Below are 25,490 nucleotides of genomic sequence, written 5' to 3' on the forward strand. Positions count from 1 at the left end.
CTCAATTATGCATCACTCTTATTGTTATTAACTATTATTTTCCTTGATATTTTAGTTGTCATGCTTTTAATATTTCTTTATGGTATTTTAGGAAGTGTTACAAGAGAATAAGTTTGGATCCTATTGATTATGAAAGTATCGACAAAACTGAAGGTTGGATAGTTGACGATGAAGACGAGGAGGAGGTCAGTGAACTTAATTATGAGGAGTTGGAACAAATGTTATATGGAGAAGGATCTATTCCTATTGGAGTTGCTGATCACCCTTCTTTTTATAATTCAACCGATGGTTCAGAAGGTTGGTTTCAATTATTTAAGCAACTCAGTTTCTATTTAAATTAAATTACAAGTTTTAACTTATGATTTCTATTTTTTACTGAAATTTGCGTAGATGGTGGTGATGGTTATGATGATGATGATGGTGATGATGGTGATGAATTTTGATGCTAGTGTGTGAAGCTCAATCAACATAGAGACAGATCAAAGAAAAAACACTTGCATCAAATGTTTTGTTATTAATTATTATGTATTCATTGTTTTAAGAACCGAACCGGAGGGCAAACCACTCTGATGGTCGGGTCACGATTCAATCAGTCCAACCGGTTGGACCGTCGGTTGAACCAATGGTTTGACAGGTTTAAAATCTAACAAAAACACCCCTCATAATTACCATCAGACCCTATAAGTTTGAAATCTAGCAAACACAACCCTGGCTAAATGCAAATCGGCGATTGATTGGGAGAGCAGCAGCGACACACCAGGGAGGGTAGATCGGATGATCGAGAGGGCGAATCGGCAGCTAGCAAGTAGAGGCATCGCCGGAAAATGGCAAATCGATGGTGGAAGTCACTGGTCGCGGTTGCTTTTTTTGGTGAGATGATTAGATCTTCGTGAACGACGACAAGGGAGCTTGGGAGAAGGAAGATTGGTGGCTAAGGAAGCCTGTCGATGTCGAAGAAGGCCGATCGACGCTGGGAAATGGAAGAAAAATCTCGCGGCGAAGGTGGACGACGAAACGTCATGCGGCGGCTAGAGATGAAGCGTGACAACGCTGGAGAAAGTCAGAACTCAGAAGGTGGTTTCCGACAGTAAGGGAAGGTGGAAGGTCGCTGGAAAAGGGGCGGTCATTGCCGATTTGCATTTGGCCAGAGGGTGTGTTTGCTAGATTTGAAACCTTCAGGGACTGATGGTAATAATCAGGGGTGTGTTTGTTATATTTTAAACTTCAAATAGTTAAAAAGAATGACCCGACCCGGAGAAGGCCCCGAGTCCCGGTCCGGTACGGTTTTTAAAACAGTGTATGTATTTTGTCATTTGATATGTAAATACAACATCATGTTTGGATTTGGACTTTGAATTGTTATTAAATACTTAAATTATGTTAGGATTGTTGTTGAATTTGAACTTTGAATCATGTTGGACGATAATTAAGTTATTATTGTCTTATTGAAAAATAGAAATCTAAAAAAAAAAAATTGTTTTTTTTAAAATGTGTTGACGTCATCATGATGTGTGATGACGTCACCGGTCCAATCAGCGGTTCAACCAGTCCAGTTGGACCGGTTAAACCGTGACCTAACTATCAAAACGGTTTGCCCTCCGGTCCGGTTTTTAAAACAATGGTTATCAGCCCTCACTCATCTATATATGGGTTGGTCTTTATTTATAAGATTTTTTAAGTGTATTTATAAAATGAAAACAATGATTTGATTTTTTTTTCTTTATTTTCAAGATGGAAATGAAAATGATATAAGCGTATAATATTTTTAAGTGATTTTTAAGATTAGAATTATTAACGTGTGCCCTAATCATTAAAGTTATATGTATATAAAAAAATAGTTACTATATCAATAAATTACAAATTTTGTAAATATATTTAGCATGAAAGGATTTGGTGGAAGGTTAGTCTTACCCTTGTAAATTGTAATAACTTTAGACAATTATCACATAAAAAAAGATAATAATTTTATAGTATATTAAAGAAATATAAAAATTATTATTATATAGTTGGAAAAGTCGTGATGTGTTATAAGTGGTGGATTTTCATCAATTTGCCACATTTCAAGCAAAATGGCACATGACTCATGCACTCTCATTTAAAGACCTCTGTTCTAAAAACTAGCCTAGCCCGGTTGGTTTAATTGGCCGAGCCGAGAGTCGGAGCCTTGTTCGGGTCAAATGACTAATTTCTCATGTTCAAGCAAACCTAGATGGATGACGATGGACGAGCAGACGATGGCGAAGGTGATTTTCGGTGAGTAAAATGACCAAAAAATGCAAAAGTTGCGTGGCCACAACATTGGGCTGTTACCGACGATTAACAGAGCGACTATGAAAGGGGTGAGATGGGTTTTGGTCAGGAGGTTAAGGGGAGTGTTTTGGTGGTGGTAGGGGTGGTTGTCGACATCGAAAACAGGCCTATTTGGCTGAGGTCGACAATCGCGCAATGGAGGTGTTCTTTGGGAAAATCGTTCGATTTTGGCTACATGTTCAGGAGATTTTCTGGGGAATAGCTCAAAGGATGAGTGGGATTGCATTTGGTGTCACCATCGCCAACCAATCAACCGCCAATTTGCATTTGACCAGATCACAAAGAGTGTGTTTGCTGGATTTCAAACTTGCAAGATTGATAAGTATTTTTCAGAGGTGTGTTTGATAGATTTCAAACTACTATAAACACCAATCTGACCAATTGAACTGGTTAACCTGTGAATCGGCCCCTTGACCGGGTTTGAGAACCTTGTTAAAGACACATACACATTGATTTGCTAATGTGTAATTAGTTCTTGAGGCCAGTTTGTCGGCTAGCAATGGCTATAAATTTAGCCCATTTCTTGAGGGCGGTTTGTTGGTTGGCAATGTGTATAAATTCAGCCCATTTCTTGTATTCTATGTACACAACAACAATTGAGAAGAAAACAGTTAATAAAAACTCTCTCATTTCAGCCCTCTTTATTCTACTCTACTTTTTTTCAGTCATTTTTAGTTTATATTCTTGCAATTACACCAGCAAAATTATAACATGATGGTAATTATAATTGGATTGACAAAATTGTTGTGAGATGAATGAATTGGTTAGACAAAGGGTAGAATATAGTCTCCACAGGATGAGTCAAAATTGCAATTTGAAGAAATGAGCAAATGGTCCTGGGTTGGGTTAAATTTTGGATACAGACTTTGGTCTAGTTGGATTTTAATGTATGAGCCTCGGAAACCCAATATAAATTCCTATTAATATATTTGAAATTTTATACAGTACATTAAACTTCTAAATGCAAAATCTTATCCAACTATAGATCAGGTAAGCACAATATATTTTAGTACTCATGATATGTGACATGTCATTCCACAATCTGGACAGAAGAGACACGTGGAAAGCAATGAGCGGTTGTATAGACACAATCAAGGATATGAAATCTTTGGCTATAATCAAGTCCATCCAATTTCAGTGGTTGCATTTTATACCATTGTCTACATTAACTCTCCAAATCTTCACAATCTTGTATTTTGATTAATTTCTGCTGCTTAAATATTCTTTGATCCATTCACAAAAATGGCCACAATTACAACTACAAACTTGGCGGCATTGCTTCCTCCTGCAACTAAGGCCTTAAAAACGGCTGTTCATTCATCATCCGTCTATGGTGAGATCGATCTTTTATATATAATTCTTCAGAATCATTTTATATCAAATTAATCTATTTCATGTGCATTGTTTTTGCATGAATGTGATTTGGTTTGCAGGGCTGCCACTGCAAGCAAGGGCAAAAAAGGGACGTGTGAGGTGCGCTTTAGAGGAGAAGACAAGTGCTGCCTGCAATGCCGCCATGAGCTCAAAAACAAGCATGGCTGCATCATTGATGGCAACGGCGGCAGCAGCCGTGAGCACCGTCACAGGCCCAGCCATTGCGTTGGTGGATGAAAGAATGAGCACCGAAGGAACTGGCCTTCCTTTTGGACTAAGTAACAACAGTCTAGGGTGGATCCTTCTTGGTGTTTTAGGGTTGATTTGGTCTCTCTATTTTTTATACACCACTGGCCTTGATGAGGACGAGGATTCTGGATTGTCCCTTTAAAATAATGCTAAATTCCCTTATTTATTTATTTATCAGTTGTTCCATAATGCAAGTTATGAGCATTGGGATGTTAATATCAGTAAACAATGAACACTTTTTGTTATTCAAGAAATCACTTTTATTATTATTCTTGTTATTATTTCATTTCTGTTGGTTTTATTCATACATAATTCATCCCTCATATGAGATTATTCAACTGTTAATAAGGTCTTCACAGTTGACAAACTGGTAGTTGACCGAAAGTTGACCTTTGCCTTGGCCATTTCCATCAGTGTCCAGCTGCTTGAATGCGGCATCGTCCAACTGTAGGCCTCCGTTGCTGCATTCATCAACAATTCGCACAGTTGCCTCACCAGTTGTCCCCGTCCTCGTAATCTGCAAATATTAACGAAGCTTTAATAATTCCCTTCTATATTAATTCCCTTCTATTTTTACATGATTTTTTATCTTACCCTTAAGCACTTGCCACAAGCGGCCTGTCCACGAGGTCCAACAGGTCCACAGAAGGCCGCCCAGCCATACTTGCGGCGCCATTCCACACTATTATTTCCGTTCCATGGTGAGCAATAAGCGTTTGCAGCGGTCAAGTTCCATCCATTTTGCTCGGCATTGAAAGCGCGGAGTGTTGCTGTAACATTAGAGGCACTTTCATTGCGAGGAATGGGCAAAAAGCGTCCAACGTAGCTCCTACAATTGCTTTGACACTTGTTGAAAGGAGAACAATCGAAAGGAGTTATGCCACAGAACCCGTTTCTGCTGCAGCATTGGGAGCGGGGACAAGTCCGGCCATCGGCTTGCCTGCCACAACGCTGAAAGACAGCGGCTGTAGTACTAGCCAGCAAACAAAGAAACAACACAATGCAGAAGCTGAACTTGCTCATATTTTATATATGGGTATGTAATTTTATGTTTAATTTGGTTTGCGATGATTGATCAAGCTGATGAAGGGCTTGAATTTATAGGGAGCGAGTTGGGGTTACCGAATTTCATAAATGGAGAAGAGGGCTTAACATGTTCTTCACTTAATTTTGACTTCAGAGTTCTGGCCGGCCATGACTAATTTTTCATTATAGATTTCTTGGATTAATCAATTCTGAAGAAAGGTTGAGGTTTGGGTTTAGAGAAAAAAGGTCTTGCGTGCATGTTGTATGCTGAGAGATTTTAATATAATAAAGTATCTAAAGACTAAACACATTATAATTAATATATATGATAGAAAAAACTAAATATATACAATATGTCAATGTGATTATTGCAGTGAAGACTTTTCCCAGAGGAAAATATGATGTGTTATGTGCATGTGCATTTTCTGGTCATAAAAATTAAGAGTAAATGGCATGTTCCCACCCAAGGTTTGACGAAATTGTAAGTTTCTACCATTGGTTTCTTAAATTCTAGATTCTTACCCTCAAACCAATACCGTTAGTGATTTTTAGCCCCCAAATTAGTAAATTACTTTTTTTAATCCCCATATTAATAGAGGGTGCACTTAAGCAAGAGATGGCGCATGTTAGCAAATGTTGCCACCTGTTTTTTCCACTGTTTTCCAGCGACGATGGCTTTTCCCACTACCACCATCCTCTTCCCCGTGCCTCACACACCAAAACCTCTCTTGTCCCACCCTTGTCTACCACGCCAATTGGCGGATTTCGGCCGATTTGTGGCTCGTGAAACCATCACTCCATTTTGACTAAACCCGATCACCAAAATCCAATCTCTTACCACCCATAGACTCATCGGCCTCTTCTCTTTAAAAGCCTCAACATTCTTGACCGAATTAGCTCTCTAATCACCACCAACCTCTCTTGGGGTTTCTTTCACGATTTTGTGAGTTTGGGTTGAAATTAGAGTTCTTTTTTTTTTTTTAGTTGATTGGGTGAATTAGTAGTCTCTTTGGAGTGATTGATTGTTTAGGAGTGTTTTTGTGATGTTTGGGTGTCTTTTCTGGTCCATTGATTTTCTTATCATCGACGACTCACCATTTTCCTTCCCATCTGTGCACACCAGAAACTTGTGAAATTGCCCCAGCCAGCCCCCTACCAGTCTTAATGTAGTGAAAATGATTACTTTACCCTTTAACCATTATATTAAATGATTTTCTATTAATTTAAAGGTGGGAATCTGGAATTTTTGAAACCAAGGATGTAAACTTGCCATTTCGCTAAACCTTGGGTGGGAACAGTCATTTACTCAAAAATTAATATTGTATGAGCCTTTTTTTTTTTTTTTTTCTCTCAAAGGACACATAGTAGTGGTTAGAATTACATATTTATTTTTGTAAAAATATATTAACATTTATTGCATATGGTTATATAATTAAGGTGGGTTGAATTAATTTCAAATATTAGTTCATACATGAGCCATCAATATCTAACTATTTGGAAGTTGAATGATTTGTTCTAATTCATATTCAGGCCAAAGGTAAGAGACTGATTATAATAGTTGTTTCTCAACATTAACAAAACTTTTTTTTTTTTTTTTAAGGTATCTGAGATATTTAAACCTAAATTAGAGTCTGTCTAATTCTCAAGGCTCTAAAACACCTTACAAGCCCAATAGACTAAGGTAATTGCATAAATGTGATAGGTACCTCTCATGTGACTTGAACACAAAATCTCTTGAGTATAACTGACCCCAGTGTCTAAAGGGTTTGTCATCCAACCACAAAGAAATATTAATGTGGGCATTAGACAGTAACATTAATGGGTGCGTTTGGTTTATTATTTTGGATAAGATTTTGGGAATAATATTTGGTAGTTGAATAAGGGAGTATTACGAGGTAAAATTTAAAATTTTATAAAAAAAAAACCCCTAGGTTTGCTAATTTAATTAAACACCCTAACATATAAAATGACAAAAACACCCCCACCACCATCAGTGCCAGATTTCGGCCACCACCGTCGAAATCTGGCCAGAAAATTACGTTACGACACAGACTGGTTGGATCTGTGTTGTAACGTGTCGCTATGGCTTTTTCCGGCCATATCCACCACGGATCTAGTCAGAAAATGCCAGATTTACGGCTAGATGTGGTTGTCGATGGCCGAAAAATGCCAAAGAAGTCTATCTTTGGCCAAAGATATGACCGTCGTTTTCGGTCAACAATGGCCAAACTGACGGCCAGATCTGACCTTTTCTGGTCGAATCCATGGTGGATCTACCCGAAAAAGGTCAGATCGGTGAACTACCGGCCAGTTCTGGTTGTGGTGTAGGTCGTCGTACAGATTCCGGCTACCACCGATGGTGGTTGCTAGAATCTGGCAAGTCTGCGTTGATGGGGGTGTTTTTGTTAATTTTTAAACTTTTTTCTGGGGTATTTAATGAAATTAATAAACTTAAGAGGACTAAAAATAATTAAAAAAATATAGTAATATTTCTGGAATAATGTACTAAACAATATTTGGAGAATAGAATTAAAAATATAGGTAGAAATAGGGAGCCAAACGCACCCAATGAAACTTTCGATAATCTTTTCATAAAAAAGTACAAGACACACCCTAAATTTCAAATTGAAGTTGACATTAGTGGCATTTCGGGCCTAATTAATTAATTGGTTGATAATTTTTATGTATAGACTCATGTAACTACAAATTATGTGGGAAAACATAATTAGTAATAGCAGGCCATTGGGCCGAACCTATATGTAATATCTTCAACTGAAGATATTATTTAAACCCCATTAAAATTCTTTGGAAGCCGCATGTTAAACAAAATACATTAATTAAAATTATACTTATAATCATATTACAAAACTAGCCTTATCTTCTTCTTCTCTCAATATGAATTAATTAACCTTCAAATAAAATCTATGGAATATGAATCAATTAATCTTCGAATAAAATCTATGGAGTTTCAAATAAAATTGGGCACAATTATAAACAAAAAATTAGAACAAACGAACGTAAAAAATGTTAATCTATAAAATTTGAAATAACATGGCCACTCAATTTGTTCTTCTATTTATTTTGAGTGTTTTGCATACTAGCTATAATTCCCAGAACATAAAACCCAATGAAAGCAAACCTTTCAATCTCTCTCTTCTTTTTTTTTTTTTTAATGACCGGGGGTGTTCAGGTTGGATTGTATGCACTTCAACTAATCTCCTGAGACCATAAAATTCCCGGTTGGATAAAAGTTCTAGTGACTACCCCTATTAATTAACAATCGAAATGAATTAAACTCATGACCTCTTAATAATACATCCAAGAGTTCTAGTTGCTACTCGACCACCTAGTGATAGTTATCATTTCAATCTTGTATCCAGTTAGTTTCAAATGGCATACTATATTAATCTTTTTAGGGGATATTTGTCTAATCTTATAAACTAGTCAAACTAGCTTATAAGCTCTAAAATTAAGCTGACTTGTTTGCTTATAGCTTTTTTGAGTTTATAAATGTTTTTTTTTTTTTTTTTTGCTTATACTGTTTGCAAATATTTACTACGTTATCCTTATTTAATTTTAAAATTTCATAGTATCATTTGTTTAATGTAGTACACTTTTGAGTCATTTTAATAAACTGTACTTATAAGCCATATTTTACTAAACACATTAACTACTTATCGTCACTTATAAGTACTTTATCAAACATGTAATTGTTTAAAAATTTCAAATGCCTAAAATTAGCTTATAAGCACTTGTTAATTTTCATAAGCTCAGACAAACACTGCATTTTATACGAACTCAGGGATAATCATTCAGTAGCTTCTGTTAACCTTTTGTTCTGCACCAAATGTCTCAAGTGTTTGCTTGGCTTCTTTGTTGCGCAAAAAGCAATCATATAGCGACACATAAAATATAGCATAATTAATAGCAGGTTAATTAATCAATTAATTATATAGCAACGTACAACAATTTTTTATTTTTAATTTGGGTCGTTGTTTTGTTTACTGCATCAGTTTTAATTTGATTCGGGCTGCATTAAATAATGTTTAGAATAATTAGATATCAGCTCTTTCAAAACGTACGAGTGTTCATACTGGTGTAAGATTGATATATAGTACTAGTATATAGATGCCAGAAAGAAATGTTACACATGGTTTGCAGCTATATATATAATTATGTATATATAAACATATAATAATAATAATATATGTAAGATTAATGTTACATTTGTGTTTCTTGTGACAAACTCTCTCATAAGAAAGATAGTGATATCAATAAGTTTTTGTTTTTGATTTTTCACAGTGTCCTTTGTTTTGAGTTCTCATTGTAAGGATTCATAAACATAATTTTAGATCTGTTTGTTTGGCAATGAACGTTAAAGATTAATATACTAATAATTTATTTTTGAATTAGAAGTTTGTAGAGCATCACGTTTTGTACCATCACAAATAAGATATTTTTAACAGTTCAATTAACTATAACTTAAACAATTAACCAAGTCTCAAGTTTACCTTATTTTTTAGGCTCTTTTGTTCATTTAACATACAAGCAATTATAAATCACATCTTTTAACATTTCAGTCAATAGTTCTACGATAACTCTGGAGTGGACAATTCCCTTTTGGCCTGAAGATTATTTACGATATGAACTTTACGATTAAAGTCGAAGATCTCACTATTTCCTATTTGTGTTTATTTCAATTCAATCTTGTAATGGGTACTATATAAATCTGATTATAATCTGTTTTAGGAAAGCCTCGAGAGAATCCTAGAGAGGGAATTTGAGATAAAGACTTGAGAAATTAAACAGAAAACTCGAGAGGCAAAAACTCATTGAGATAACTCTTTGTAACTCAGAGTAACTCACCTATACGCACATTAAGTAAATACGATTTGTTAATAATTTTCATTTTACAAAAAAAAAAAAAATAATAATAATAATAATAACTATATAGGTGGAAAGTAACTTATTATGAAAGATGAAAGAAGAATTATATTAATAAATACATAACATGAATTCAATATATTATAATATGAATGATAAGAAACAGTAGTCAGAAAAAAAAAATTCAAAATGAAATGATTTAAACAGATATTTTGTTCGATAATACCTCAAAACAATTAATCGAAATACTGATTAATATGTAATGGATTTAGCATTACTTAGAAATGACTCTTTAATGAACCTAGTTAAGTCATAAAACTTTCAAAACTTATCAAGATATGATATGGTAGTCTTTTCTAAGATATATATATATATCCTCTGGATTAATGAAAATAGCCGTGACTGCCAATTAATTATAAGGCGTGACAATTTGAAAGGATTTGAATATATATATATATGCTCATCCTCATGTAAGAATATGTAAGAATATTTTTTCTTATAAATGTCATTGTTCAATTGCTTAATTTCGAAATGTTCAAAGGGGTTTAATGGTTTTTCCTAACATAAGTTTTATGAATTATTTTATGGTGTTTGTGACACCTAACAGAGAGGAAATTAACCTTACCTCCTCAATGAAATTCTGATTTGATATTTATGTCTAAGTTACTCGTATTAGGTAAATTTTGATTCGATATTTAAGTCTAAGTTACCGGTATTAGTTGAGATTTCTAGATCTATCAATTCCCAAAATAATAATAATAATAATGTAAGATAAAATAGAAAAGCAAAAACGTGATTAACGAATGAATGAAGACTAATTTTTTATTCAATAATTTTTGTGAACTGACAATATATTATAACTTTGAGGCTTTGACAGTGAAACTAAATGTTGACTGTTAGATGAATTATACCTAACCTAAAGATATGGGTGGAGAAAGAAGGTAATTTCACTAATTTAATACCTATTAATTTTTTTTTTTTTATTTTCATTTAACTTAATAATACTTTCATAAAGAGGAACTCCGTTAATTATTAGGTAGATATAGAAAGCAATCCCCCTCAATTAATGGTGTATTTTAGACTCTATTAATACTGTTCTAAAGTATTTAATTTACTTGTCATGCATGTTATAAATTTCGACTGAAATGGAAACCAACTGATTTCCACTATAATACAGACAATTTTTTCCAACCTGATTAAAATAATCAAGAACAATAAATCATTGAACTTTATGCAAATGACAAAGAGTAATGTTACGTCAACAATCATTTTCATAAACTTTTTTTACAATTTCCGATGTAACAACTAATTGGCGTTGTCATGTCAAAATAATTTTAACTAGATCAAAAAAACAGTTGTTCCTTCATTCGTTCTTTATGAAGAAATAGTAGTTCTTCACGGAAGGAATAACTGCTCCTTATAAAAGAACAATTAAAGAAATGATCGTTATAAATAAGGAACAATTATTCTTAATGGAGGGAATAATTATTCTTTATTAAGGAACGATCGTTCCTTCATAAATAACAACTATTCTTTATAAAGGAACAACTATTCGTTTTTAGTAGTATCTTTGGTGTCTTGGTTGTAGTTGGAGTTGATATGAGACAGTGAATTTAGTGACACGTTAAGATTATAAAAGAAGATTATGAAGTTAAGATTATAAAAGACGATTATGAAATTAAGTTGTAAATATAATATTTTACATTTGACTACAGGTTCAAAGACTTTAAATTAAAATATTTATACCCCACCGACCTGCTTCCTACGATTTTGACCTCTTCTTCACGTGCTAGCGGAAACTTCCTCCCAATGGGATGCTAACCAGAGAACAGAGATTTTCTTTATTGACTCAATAAAGAGCAAGGTCTTTACTATTAACATGGTCTTATTTACAATATACTTATTCAATTAAATCTTAGTATATAATTTTTTTTTTTTTTTAATCTATGTTCTTCATAAACATAATTGATTATTTTTAGTATAAACAGCTATACAAATATAAATATGTTATTATTAATAGGATATATAAATAATAGATCACAAATAGACAAAAAAAAAAAAAATTGATCATATCCATGCCTTTTTTTTATAAATAAAGAATATTAAAATAATCATAATTTTTATTTATTTATGATATTAACATGTGCTTTTAAGTGCACACGTTAAAACAACTATAAATAATATGATATACAGTACACCTACTACATAATATATGAAATTCTTGAATTTAACCATCTTTATAATATTAGAAGATGAATTGACCAATTCATAAAAGGAAGTCAATCGGGGAGATCCTATGTTAACGCGGTGAGAGAGTCATGAATTTCTCTTTTCTTTTCTTTTGAAAAAGAAAAAAGAAAAATATATACATATATCATCCAACTAATATATACACAAGTCCATGTACAAGAAGCTATTAGCCTATTACCATGCTCGCGGCGCTGTGAGAAAGAAAATTCGGTGGTTTCAAAACGTAACGCAAATGCAAAAGGCCGGAGACTACGTAATGGCAACTCCAAATTGAATGGAAGATGTCAAACCAATGAATTACAAGGAAACCCCATGGAAATTATCTAATCTTTCAAGACAAGTAACACCTAATCCAATATTTATTTATATCTCCATCCAACATTCTTCTATTCAACTCTTTCTTTAGCTTTACATCACTAAAAACTTCTCAACCCCCACCGCCACCGGAAGACCAAAAATGTCCGTCAGACAAAGGCCTACAGCCTCCTCCCAGCAGCCTTCCACCTCCGTTGCAGAAGCCTCAACAAGCTCAGGCTCAAACGCCATCGCAAACAACGAGCCCGAAACCCCGAAATCGCCTTCAAGACCACTTTCTCTATCCCAACGAGCAATCTCTCAAACCCTAACCACCACAGCTAATTTAGCCAACCTTCTCCCCACAGGCACCCTACTCGCCTTTCAGCTTCTCACACCGATTTTCACCAACAATGGCGCGTGTGACAACGCCACACGCCCGATGACGCTCTTCCTCCTCCTCCTCCTCGCCGCCTCCTGCTTCCTCGCGTCCTTCACAGACAGCGTCAAGTCATCGGACGGGCAAGTCTACTATGGACTCGCCACGTCCAAAGGGCTGTTCTTGTTCGATTATCCAGATCCTTCAGGATCGGGGCTCCCGGATTTGAGCAAGTATAAATTCAGGTTCATTGATGGAGTTCATGCAGTTTTGTCCGTGCTTGTTTTCGGCGCCTTCGCTTTGAGGGACAAGAATGTGTTGAGCTGCTTTTTTCCGACGCCGGGGCGTGAAATTCAGGAGGTTTTGAACATTCTTCCGATGGGAGTCGGGTTGATTTGCGGCTTGTTGTTCGTGGTTTTCCCCACCAGGAGACATGGAATTGGGTATCCGATCACGGCAGACAAATAATTAATTAATTTTCCATTAATTAGTTGTTTAATTTCTTCAATTCTTTTTGAGTTGTGATTATTGTTAATTAATTAACCTCCTTGATTATTAGATGGGAGAAGACTTTGTAATTAAGAAAATTAATTAATCGTTTGTTTTGGCAACGTTTTTAGGTTTAAAAAAAGCATTTCATCTTTTTAGAAAGCATATACGCTTGGTTCTCTGGCCGAGTGTATATACACTAAAACCCCTCTATAGTGAAACTCTATATAAGAATAAACTCTAAATAGTTATGAAAAATTTTATTCTCAACTTGGGATAGTTATAAATAAAAATAAACTCCTTATTGTAATAAGTTATAATTTGTCTAATTCCAGTCTTAAGGAAAGTTGTCTCTACATAGTAATAATTATGTGTATACTGCAAAAAAAAAATATATATATATTATTTGGTACATTAAAGATTTAAGATGAAATAAAATATTTATCTAAAGTTATTTGGAAATTGGAAGAATGATTTATGCTTTAGAGTTGTTACCACGTCTTTTAACTTGCGGATACATTACTCGCTAGCATAGACATTTTCTTGTTGAAGCCAAAATATTTATAGCTTCTCAAGCATGTTTGGAGTTTCTTGACAAGAAACTTTTTGTATTTCTGTACTATCATCCTTATGATTATTTCCTTCTCTTCTTGTGTAATTGTAGCAATGATTTCTTCTTCAATTAAAGCATACACAACTTGTTGCTCATTTGAATAATTGAGGAAGACATTAATATCCATTCGATTAGTATAGTGAAATTGTCAAATCTGATCACTCAATTCTACAAAGACTCTTTGATTTTTCTCATCCACTTTATTTATAACTTGCAATTCATCGACATCAAGGGTCCTAAATTTATAATGCTTAAAACAATTGGTAATTGTTTGTGGCTTCACATCAATTTAACCATGCAGCAACTGTATTTACAATTCATCAAGGACACTTATTTTTTATGGTTGTAAGACACGATCTTTTATTCGTTTAAAAAGTAGGTAATTGAAGCGCTGAATTGAAATCTTAATACTATTAAAACATGAATTGAAATCATAATACTATACTACTAAAACATGAATTATAAAATTAGAAATTTTTATAATTACACCTCTATTAAATTATAACATCCTCATAATAATAAAATTAATTAGTCCCACCATTATGACTATAGAGAGGTTTTACTGTATTATTTTTTTTCTGGTATTTAATATTTTGATCTTGATTAATGGTTCTTAATTATAATTAATTATGTCCACTAGTAATGTGGCTAACTGCTGAGGAGAGAATAAATTATTTATTGAAAAGTCAACTAATCATATTAAAAAAAATGATATTGTTTGCTTTTGACACTACAAGGTCTCACACTTTTCTTTATGAGCTTCAGGCCCAAAACACGTCATGTTGGGTTAAGGCCTATAACCCCATATATATACACACCCCCTCTCACACGTAGGCCTGCAATTGAATCGAGCTGTTCACGAACAGTTTGAGCTCGGCTAGGTTGAAGTTCGTATTCGGTTCAAAATTTGTCGAATTGAACTTGAACTAGAACAATTCGAGTAATTTTTAAATTGAGTATCGAACATGGTAGTACTCGGCTTGAAAGTTCACGAACAGTTGAAAATTTGTGAATAGTTAATGAGTTTTCGAGCTCTTAGGCTCACGAACAGTTCAAGCTCGGCGGGACATTGAACGAGCATTTGAGCTCTAAAGTTCGCGAGCCTTAACGAGCTTTCGAGCTCTGAGGCTCGCGAACAGTGAAATACATATTGATTATTTATATTAATTATATATTTATATATATTAGTTGCCCCTTCAAGATTATTTCAAAAACTTTGATATTCATTTTAAAAAATTTACCCTAATTTTAAATAATACTGAAAAATACCATTGATTTGTCCGAAATTTTTTAAAAATTTTCATTAGTCCATTACATATTTATTCATTATAATTTACAAATATAGAAAATTATAATAATAATACTTATTAACTTTAGACTTTAGCTATGTTATGTACATTAAGGAGAAAATAATTACATATATATATGACGTACAATTGTACATATATTCTCAGTACTCATTCCTTAAGCATATGTATATAAAAATTCTTACCTATAATAACGAACCTGTAAAATAGATCTATTCATAATTCATAAAGAGATTCGTTATTCCTGATCTTGTTTCATCTTAATTGTTGAGTGGCATTTCACCTGTAACCACAACTTGTCCACTGATTTTTCAACATTAGTTGGGACTCGGTTTAATCACATCTTGCTTCATCTTAATTGTTGAGTGCTTGATAAAAATGTTAGACATTCAGGTCACATGTTCATTTTTTTTTTTTTTTTTTTATATAGGATTCCATAAATGTGTAGCATAAATGGGTTTAATTTATTAAAATGTAAATCAAATTCAAGCAAGTCAAATAATAATTTTAAATTGGGGTCTCTGAAATTCTGATTGCTTTTTGATTGGATATAATTAAATTACATGTAGTTCTCATTTATATTACAAATCACTATAATTTTGTGAGTTGTATAGTTTTTAAATGAACGTAACAGTTTGCTTGGTTTAATTGATTCATAATGAGATGGATGAAAACTCGAATATTGCCATTTCATTTGGTTTTTGGTGGATAAATGGTAGGATCTTGCCAATAATAGTATTTAATTGTTGCAGGTTGAGGGGCAAACCGATGACGTTATTTTTAACCATTTGCAATTGCATGCAACTACCTTCTAGTTATACACTCCTTTAGATGAGACAACTGATAAAGTTTAATTATTTTTGTGGTACTGAGACATCTGATTTTGATATACACATGGAGGAGGGGAATACAATCGAAGTTCTACATGATGTAGGAAGTTTTACTTGTATAGTTGTGTAACTTGTGTTGTATAAATTTGATCTGAGATGGCTACTAGGAGCAATTTTCAGCTTGTTTATAGTGCTACTGAGTACTTGGTTAACATTGTTTTGTTTTGTTTGATGATGCAATTGCAATCAAGTTCTATAATTTGATTTTAAATTTGATCATGCATTCTAGAACTTTGGAGAAATGGAAGTTTGATTTTAAAACTGAATGTGAATAAACTGATGCAATTACAGGTTGAGATGGAATAAGAATTCAAGCTCGAATTTGAACTTTGATGCGAGCACAAATTCGAGCTCCTCCTCAAACTCTAATTTGAGCCTCAGCTCGAACTCGAACATGGCTCTGATAACAAACGAACCGAACTCAAACACCCATCAATTTACCGAACTCAAATACGAACATGGTTTTCCTAGGCTCGACGAATTCAAACTCGAACTCGAACTCTATCAAATTTTCACGAACCAAACTCAAATTCGATGGTATTCAGTTCAGTTTGGCTCGTTTGCAGGCCTACTCACACGTAGAGATGGCAATGGGCCCACTATTTCCAGGTACCCAGCCCGTCTCGTTCCGAAAAGGTTGGGCTTTACCCAGTGTTAGCAGGTTTGGGCTTAGGCCTGGGACTGATTTTAAGGCCCGCCCTCCAGTACGGATCGGGCATGGGTATGCCTTCAGTCTTGGCCCAGCCCGGCCCGACCCAACAATTTTACCATTAATTTTACTAAATTACCCTTATACTATATATCTAATTACAGAATTATCCTACATATGTATAAAAAAAAATTGAAATTTATTAATATTTGGTGAATATTCAAAAATAAATTAATATTTAAAAACTATTTCTAGAATTAAAAATGTGAAAAAATTGAAATTTATTAATATTTAAAAATTCACATTATAAAAATAGGTGGGCTTGGGTTGGGATTGAGATTGAGATTACAAAAAGCCCATTAGGCCAGGCTTGGGCTTTACCTGTCATCCCCGTGAGGGACCCGGGTCGAGACTGTGCCTTTATCATGGAGTCGGGCTTGGGCTCAGGCTAATGGGTACCCGATCACGACCTAGCTCATTGCCATCTCTATTCACACAGAGAGATTTAGGACTTCACAACACATCCCTCTATTGTGATAGTGTTGATAACAAGTTATAAATTACCCAACATGATATTGTCCACTTTGGCACTACAGAGTCTCACGATTTTATTTATGGGCTTCAGACCCAAAACGCGTCATGTTGGGTTAAGGCCTATAGCCGCATATATACATGCACCCCTCTCACACAGAGTGATGTGGGACTTCACAACACCCAATAATATTTTTATTTTATATAAAAAAAAAAAAATAGAAGACCAACAACTCTTAACTTCGCGTAACTGTCTAGTTTCTAAATGTGCAAAACCTAATATGAATAGATAAATTTTGAGATAATATTAGAGATTAAAAAGAAAAAAGAGTAAAAAAAAAGTCTTAAAGTTTTAGCTCACGCAGTCTTCTTTGTGAGTTATAATTACCAAGATTATTTTTTCACTCTTAATCCACTGGTTTAAGAGTTGATAAGGTAACAAAGATCAATCTTATGTGGATGTGTGTATATATATATATATAAGTACCCGTTTTGCCAGGTCTAGCGGCAGTCATATAGTGGCGGATAGATCCAGGTGCTAGAATTTGGCCAAGAGGCTGGCATAAAATTTGATTTAGGCGATGGAGTTATTTGGAATGAAAAAAAAAAAAAAAAATTTGACGTCTACTGGATTTTGGAGTTGTTTGGAATGAATGTAGATTCACAAGTTAATGTCCGTTGGATAAGTTAGATGATGCTCATGTCATGTAGTGTAACACGGCGAATCAATAAAGACTAAAGAGTGCGTGAGATAGTTTTGTATTGAATTGAAAGAAATTAATGAAAAAAAAAAAAAATTGCATGGCATAAAATGGCACAAGGGTATTTTCGAGATTTTGTATTTATATAAGGTTAAAATTGTCTTACAATGATTGGTTGTTATTTAGAAGGGTATAATTGTCATTTATTCACTTTATCATATTTTCTAATTGAAAAATCAAACATTTAGTTAAAAATGGGGGTTACCCTGCTATTTTCCATAGTTGTGGGTGGCATGGAAATTTGGAAGAACTGTGGGGGTTTACTAAATCTCCCAATTTTAAAATTTATTAAAAAAATTGCTTTCGAAAGTATAAAAGAAGAAATTAACTTGTCAGGTTTTAGGTAATTAATTAAGTTTGAGCAATTTTAAAAAATTTCTAAATGAAAGGTGTTCTAGGATCCAATAGGAAATTAACAAACTTCTAATAGTTTGGTCATCAGTCATCTTGACATGAATCTGTTATTAATAATGTTTTGCTTACTAGGGGTGTTCAAAAGAACCGATTGGAACTGGAACCATCAGGTACTCGGGGTTTGGTTCCGGTTCCTACCCGAAACCGGTCGTCAACGTATAGGTTCCGGTTCCAAATTTTTGGAACCGTTATTGTGCGATTCCGGTTCCTATAGTTAGGAACCAGAACCGAGAACCAAGACCAATATAGAATAAAATTAAAGAGTAGGGGGGTTAGTAAAAACTTTTGTAGAAAAAGTAATGTGAATACATTTATATTTATATTTCATAACATTTAAAGTAAGTTGGTTTGATTTTTGAGAATCTACCTTTACAAAGTAATGGAGTTTGTAATTTTGAATTTATAATTTTTAATATTATTTTTGTTAACAAGTGTCAGGTGCGAGGGTATTTGTAAGTTTTTAAGGTTTTTTTTTTTTGCCATTTTAAAAACCTTTGGGGGGGATATGTAATTTTACAAGATACCCAGAACAAGAACGGGAACCGGAACTATTGTTATAGGTTTCGGTTCTGGGTACCTAGGAACCAGAACCGTCAGTTTCGGTTCAGGTTCCAAATTTCAAGGAACCGTCGGTTCCGATTCCGGTTTCAGTTCTTTCAAAAAATGTAGGATACTCGAACCGAACACCCCTATTGCTTACAACTGAGTCACACAATAAAACAAAAATTGCACAAATTTCATGTAAAATGACTATTATGTCCTTTGTTTTTTGCCTGATTGTATGACTCGATTATGTGACTCAGTTGTAAGTATAGTATTGTTCATCTCTTATAAATTTGTCAATTTCTTTATCAAGAATGGTGGAGCTTGTTAGAAAATTGTCAAATTGTGGGCTAACAATAATTATGATTTGGTTTGATAAAACCGGATAAATACATAGTCTAATAAGATATCCTAATGGGCTTAAATGATTGTTTTAGAACTTACCCAATACACTTCATTTTATATAGTCTGCATTGACGATAAGTGTGGGCTTAAGCCTGTAATAGACTTCAGAGTTTATTGGACCTTTAATGAGAGGGCCCAATAAATTGATATAAATTGGCTAGATCTCATTTCCAAAACGCAATCTTACATTGAACTCCATTTGAAAGTCGTCATTTTGGAGCGTTTTTTGAAAAGAAGACCGGTCACTACTTGCAAGAAATTCAGAAGTCATGGCAAAATCAGATTTTTCTAATCCTTAATCTTTAAATTTATTATTCTATAATCAATATGTTAATCTTGGGATTAATTGTTAGAATTGAGTGGAATTCATGTAAGAATTCCTACGGAGCTCAGTTAGCTATTAGCTAAAACAATCTCTTGTCCAAAACAGAAAAAAGACATTCTCAGCTTTCTCCCAAAGGCCCAGAACATTAATTATCTGTTTGTTCATCATCAGCCATTTTCTCTGGAGACAAAATCTTGTTTCTGTCTTTGTTTGCCAATTGCATGCAAGAGTATGATTGATTGAAAAAAGAGAGAAAGATCCATTTCATCCCATGTATGACTTGAACCAATTTATTTAGTTGATTTTACCTGGAATCTATAGAAATACAAGTAAGCAATTTTAGCTATTCAAGAAGCACTTATTTTTTAAGCATGCAACCATTCTGGCCCACCACCCATGGAGACTGAAGCTTTCAGTCTCCACAATTCACAAACTGGTAGTTGACAATAAGATGACCCTGTGCATTTCCTCTTCCATCTGTGTCTAATTGTTTAAACACGGCTGCATCCAAATCTAATCCTCCATTGCTGCACTGATCAACGATTCTCACTGTGGCTTGTGCCCCTGTTCCACTATTCGTCACCTGCAAAATTAACCCTTGTCAGATTCTTATCTTACTAGACCTAAACCCTTCTCCAACCTTTTTGTGGGCATGTAGATTGCATCCTTAGCAATGAAGAACATAAAGCCTTTGTGTTATTTCTGGAAAAACTAAAAGTGTTTTTACATAAAAGAGATTTCATGTTATAAATCTTACCCTTAAGCACTTGCCACAAGAGGCTTGTCCACGAGGCCCAGCCGGTCCACAAAAAGCAGTCCATCCATATTTTTGGCGCCATGCCAATGGTTTGTTGGCATCCCATGTTGAGCAATAAGCACTTACAGCCATCAAATCCCATCCATTCTGCTGAGGGTTGTAGAAATGGTAAGTAGCTCTCACATTAGAAGCACTTTCACCACCACCACCACTGCTGCCGCCACCACCGCTGCCACTAGACTTACAATTACTTTGACAACTTTGGGCAGGTGAACAATATGCATCAGTTGATCCACAGTAACCATATTGGCTACAACAAAGATTGTTGGCACAAGTTTTGCCGCCAGCTTGCCGCCCACATTGCTGGGCAGCGGCTGTGGTAACCATTATAGCTAAAAACACTAAACACAGGCTGCTAAAACTCCTCATTTTCTGTGCTGCATGAAGATGGGTGCTCGGTGAGCTTCGATTTATAGGCCAAATGCATATGTGTCGACTGCCCTTACTTCAAAGGTAACATAATTAATTAGTGTTTAATTTTGACTTTTGACTTTAGACTTTACTAAGTTCCATGTTGATCTTTCTTAGTACTGTAAATGTTGACGATCAAGATTTTCGTATTATGAATAAAACTTGCTCACAATTGCAGGTTGATCTTAATCTTATCGTGTATTAATTCCTAGACGTTGGATGAACTCATCGTTAATGAAATATTGATATTACAGGAGGTGAGAGAAATAAATGCTTCATTAAATTAAAGGATCAATAATTCAATATAGGCAACTGCATCATTTGCTGGTTTATGGTCACGGCCGCCTGGTTATCAATTACCCAAAAAAATAAAAAAAATTGTTGGGTTATGTTATTTAGTTGCCTTTATAAGCCCAAGACTCAACTCATAGTTATCCTGTGTGATCACAATATTATGCATCTACCAACATTAATGTACAATTAATCATACGCGTCTAAGATTTTGTATTTTTTGCTATTAAAATCAAGGTTTTAAAACCCAGCTCGGGGTAAACCTGGTAAAGTGGCCAGGTCTTGAGTTGATCGGTTGAATCGATTTGACCGGCGGGTCAAATCGATGACGTTAGTATATAAAAAGTTTAAAATCTAGCAAAAATACCCCTAAAAATCACACATAAATCCATACATGTTTGCAATCTTATAAAAACACCCCAAACTACACTGCCGACATCAACAACTCAGGCCAAATAGAGCCTGTTTCCAATGTCAACAACACACCCATCACCACGAAAACTCTCCCCTCAGCCTCCTGACCAAAACCCATCTCATCCCACCCTCGTTCGCCTCACCAATCGCTGGCAACAAAACGCTATTGTCACCAATTTATTTTTGCAATTTTTGGTCTCTTCACTCACCGGAAATCACATCTATTGCCACCTTTTGACTCATTGGCCCTTCCTCTTCAAAACCCCCAACATCCCAGCCACCAACTATTTGCGGATCGTCATCCTAGTTCTTAGAGTTTGCCATGAACAGTAAAATTGGTAACCCGACCCAATGAAGGCCCCGGGCGGCTAAACTGGTTGGGCCGAGTTTAAAACACTAATTAAAAGACAAAAAATTTACAAGAAAAAATTATTTAATAGTCTAATGAATATAAGAGGAAAGCGATTTTTTTTTTTTTTTTGGTTATCTCATCAACTCGTAAACCATTGGATTATATTAGATTAACCGATCAAAAATTTAGGTAAGAAATTTAAGTCAAAAGGATCCCATCCCTATAATTAAAATAGGATAAAATTAGGGGGACACATTCTTAATAACATAAAACGTTACATTTATAACATAAAACAACAACATGACATATGAAGTCAAACTGATAATGAATTAATGATACAATATTAAATATATAATAAAATAAATAAAGATTATAGGTAGATGAGTTTGGGAAAGATATATAATGTTTAAGTTCCATAAAACCTGTCTCACCACATTAACATTATAATAGCAAAATATAAACTTATTCATTGAAACGATGGGCAACGTGCGTGGAAGAGATAAGAAAGAATCATCTACTGTTTATATAGATATTGGAATTAAAAGATGTTGGAATTTCTACGCAATCAATGTGTTGAAAATTCAAAAAGTAAAACTTACACTAGGACTAAATGGGCATTAATTAATTGTAGGAGTCCATATCCATTTAGCTCATGACTAGGTTTCGTGATGGCGTAATTAATCAGTTAAGGAGTTATATTCATTTCATAGTCATAAAGATGATAACGTCTTGTTGACTTAATATTGTGAGGCGATGAACCGTTCAAGTATGTCGCGTAAAATCAAATGCGAAATGATAAGTAAACCACTTTTTTCGACCCAAGGTTTGCCTCAATGACACTTTTCTCCTAACAAAATTTTCAAAATGCCACCCAAAGTTTATATTTCATTACTATCCAAAGTCGATTTTGACCAATTCCAGTAGTGAAATTTCTTTCATCACCACTATTTGAACCTCCAGTCTTCTCTCTACAAAACTCTTCTCACTTCGTCACTCAATTTTTTACTGATTATCGGCCACTACAAAGTTATGATTTCTTATTCTTAATTGATTTCTGTGACGAATATTCAATTGATCACCATCAATCGATCCACCAACCTCTACTCTATAAAACCTATCTTACCCTGGTTCTTGATAATTCGTCTAACGTCGGCTGAGAAAGTGAACTGTATCTTGGGTATTAACAAAATATAAACTTTGGGTGGGAAAGTGGTATTTTGAAACTTTTTGAGTGAAAAAAATAAGTAAGGAAAACCTTGGGTGGGAAAAAGTCGTTTACTCTGATTATTAATTATCTGGAAGCAAGAATTTTCATAAGACCGCCACCTCCCTTAATTTCCTCCATCAATTTGCAACACTTTCTACTTTCTTTGTCCCCAAATTAACAGAGGAATTAAATTAATTAATGACCGGGAAATGCTTTATTTGAAAATTATTCATCTCTAAACTCAGGGATTAACATTGAGACTGTCAACTGCTAGAAATTTGTAAAAAAATTAAGTGCAAATGCAACACACGTAAGTGCTTATTCTGAAGGAGTTTATTAATTATAATGATCTCACCTTTCTTCAAAAAGATGAGCTTACAAAGAGGTGGTGCTGATAAGCACTTATAATTTACTTATTCAGAAGTTTATTTATGAGTCTAATGCATATAAATTAACTTAGACATGGAAGCAGAGAAAGTGCTTAATTTAATCGCCACAATCCACAAAATCATAGTTCACAATAAGGTGGCCTTGAGCTTTTCCTGCACCATTGGTGTCGAGTTGTGTAAATACGCCTTCGTCCAAATCTAGCCCTCCATTGCTGCATTGATCAATAATTCTCACTGTTGCCTGTGTTCCTGTCCCAGTGTTTGTCACCTGCAAAACACATGAAATGCATTTTATTTATCAGTAAAACTATCTTCTGCTAAAAGTTGAAAGTAATGTTCGCATTAGAGAATGATTAAATTACCCTTAAGCACTTCCCACACGCAGCCTGGCCGGTAGGTCCAGCCGGTCCACAGAAGGCGGTCCAGCCATACTTTTTGCGCCATTCCAAGGGCTTGCTGGCATCCCAGGTTGAGCAGAAAGCACTCACGGCCATCAAGTCATAGTTATTTTGTGCAGGGTTGTAAAAATGGTAAGTAGCTCTCACATTGGAAGCACTTTGAGCATAAGCACTTGCCACCAGAACACACAGTGAAAAAATCACACACAAGCTAAACTTCTCCATTGTGTATAAATTTTGTTTGCATAAACTGGTTCACAGGCTGCTTGAATTTATAGGGAAAAGGGGCTGTATTTTGATTTACCAAATGAACCTTATGTTTGAAAAGTCTAATGATAAATGAGATCATTTTTTAATTTTCTGGTAGAGCTTGACTATTCCAAATTCGTATGTTGATTAATTTCTTGGTAGATGGAGCTTGAACTTGACTAGTATGCAGTTAGATTATGTTAATCTGGCAGGATATTTCTAGAGAACTAAGGACATTCTTGGCTTTACATAGGGAGATGTCCCGTGAAACAGGCAAATAATTGAGGCCCAGAAGGTGCAATTATTTAGACATCGAAGTAGCACAGTCAATATGGGCAACTATCATGTTCTCTCCAGCTCTGGTACGACTTGTGGTGAGGTGCACAAGTCTTAGCTTAAAGTTTTATCAAACCAAAGAGCAAGAAAAACTAGAGCTGGTCAAAGACTGGGCCCAGGCGAGCCTAGGCCCGTTTGAGACCAGTTGCTCATTCTCAGACCCATGAGCAATTTTAGGACCTGGACCGGTCTTAGAACTAGTCTTATGAACCTGCAAAATTTCATTTTTCCTCTTATCTTTTTTTATATTTTAGGGGCGAAATAAAATTATATAAGGGGGTTTACGTAATTTACGGGTAGAGTAATAATTTCATGGACAGCAGCCCATGGTTATAAATGCAAATTTTTTAAAAAAAATTTTAGCCCTCACAATTTCTGTCTATTTTAAAATTAACATTTAAAACCAAAGGGGTGATTTTGTAACAGTAAAACTTGTTTTTAACACTGTTTTTGAAAATAGGAGAAGAAAAAAACTAATAAAACTTGTTTTTACACCAGTTTTGTAAAATAGGAGAAGAAAAAACTAAGTTACAGATTTTTATAACCTAAAATGTGTTAGTAGATAAGTCTTTGAAGAAGTATAACTTAAACTTGTTTTTAACCCTGTTTTGTAAAATAGGAGAAGAAAAAACTATGTATCAGATTTTTAGAACCTAAAATTTGTCTAGTAGATAAGTCTTTGAAGAAGTAGAAGAACAATTTATAGTTTCTAATAAATGTTTTTAAGATAAGATATTGAAAAGTTGTTTGTTCAGTAATATTTAGTAACTACACTAGAAACAGTATCTATCTACATATTTCTACCGCATGATCGAGATACTAGAAATGAGGTTGAGCTTCCTGAAATTTACAGTATATTTCTTCCCCAGAAATATCAAACACCTGTTCACATACACTAATATGCTAGTCCAAGAAACAGTATTCCGAAAGTTT

The 25,490-nt window shown here is 34.4% G+C and overlaps 5 protein-coding genes across 5 annotated transcripts; 2 read left to right on the top strand and 3 right to left on the bottom strand.

Moving 5' to 3' along the window:
• Positions 1-3,479: 3,479 nt before the first annotated feature.
• On the top strand, positions 3,480-4,206 carry LOC116127218 (photosystem II reaction center W protein, chloroplastic-like). Its single transcript, XM_031412872.1, has 2 exons — positions 3,480-3,643; positions 3,744-4,206. Exons 1-2 carry the CDS (start codon positions 3,553-3,555, stop codon positions 4,073-4,075), a joined length of 423 nt encoding a protein of 140 aa, XP_031268732.1. The 5' UTR covers positions 3,480-3,552; the 3' UTR covers positions 4,076-4,206.
• Positions 4,207-4,267: 61 nt separating this feature from the next.
• On the bottom strand, positions 4,268-4,956 carry LOC116127361 (pathogenesis-related protein PR-4-like). The gene is made up of 2 exons (XM_031413005.1): positions 4,528-4,956; positions 4,268-4,450 (listed from the first exon to the last, which is right to left on the bottom strand). Exons 1-2 carry the CDS (start codon positions 4,954-4,956, stop codon positions 4,268-4,270), a joined length of 612 nt encoding a protein of 203 aa, XP_031268865.1.
• A 7,432-nt stretch (positions 4,957-12,388) lies between these two features.
• LOC116127419 (protein DMP3-like) lies at positions 12,389-13,513 on the top strand. The gene has a single exon (XM_031413072.1). The coding sequence runs from the start codon at positions 12,551-12,553 to the stop codon at positions 13,232-13,234; it is 684 nt and encodes a 227-aa protein (XP_031268932.1). The 5' UTR covers positions 12,389-12,550; the 3' UTR covers positions 13,235-13,513.
• A 6,253-nt stretch (positions 13,514-19,766) lies between these two features.
• LOC116127393 (pathogenesis-related protein PR-4-like) lies at positions 19,767-20,908 on the bottom strand. Its single transcript, XM_031413038.1, has 2 exons — positions 20,451-20,908; positions 19,767-20,276 (listed from the first exon to the last, which is right to left on the bottom strand). Exons 1-2 carry the CDS (start codon positions 20,877-20,879, stop codon positions 20,106-20,108), a joined length of 600 nt encoding a protein of 199 aa, XP_031268898.1. The 5' UTR covers positions 20,880-20,908; the 3' UTR covers positions 19,767-20,105.
• A 2,576-nt stretch (positions 20,909-23,484) lies between these two features.
• Positions 23,485-24,231, bottom strand: LOC116127366 (pathogenesis-related protein PR-4-like). Its single transcript, XM_031413010.1, has 2 exons — positions 23,937-24,231; positions 23,485-23,842 (listed from the first exon to the last, which is right to left on the bottom strand). Exons 1-2 carry the CDS (start codon positions 24,195-24,197, stop codon positions 23,672-23,674), a joined length of 432 nt encoding a protein of 143 aa, XP_031268870.1. The 5' UTR covers positions 24,198-24,231; the 3' UTR covers positions 23,485-23,671.
• Between the last annotated feature and the right edge of the window lie 1,259 nt (positions 24,232-25,490).

The sequence above is a fragment of the Pistacia vera genome, unplaced genomic scaffold, assembly GCF_008641045.1.
Source record: "Pistacia vera cultivar Batoury unplaced genomic scaffold, PisVer_v2 Contig190, whole genome shotgun sequence".
Classification (NCBI taxonomy): domain Eukaryota; kingdom Viridiplantae; phylum Streptophyta; class Magnoliopsida; order Sapindales; family Anacardiaceae; genus Pistacia; species Pistacia vera.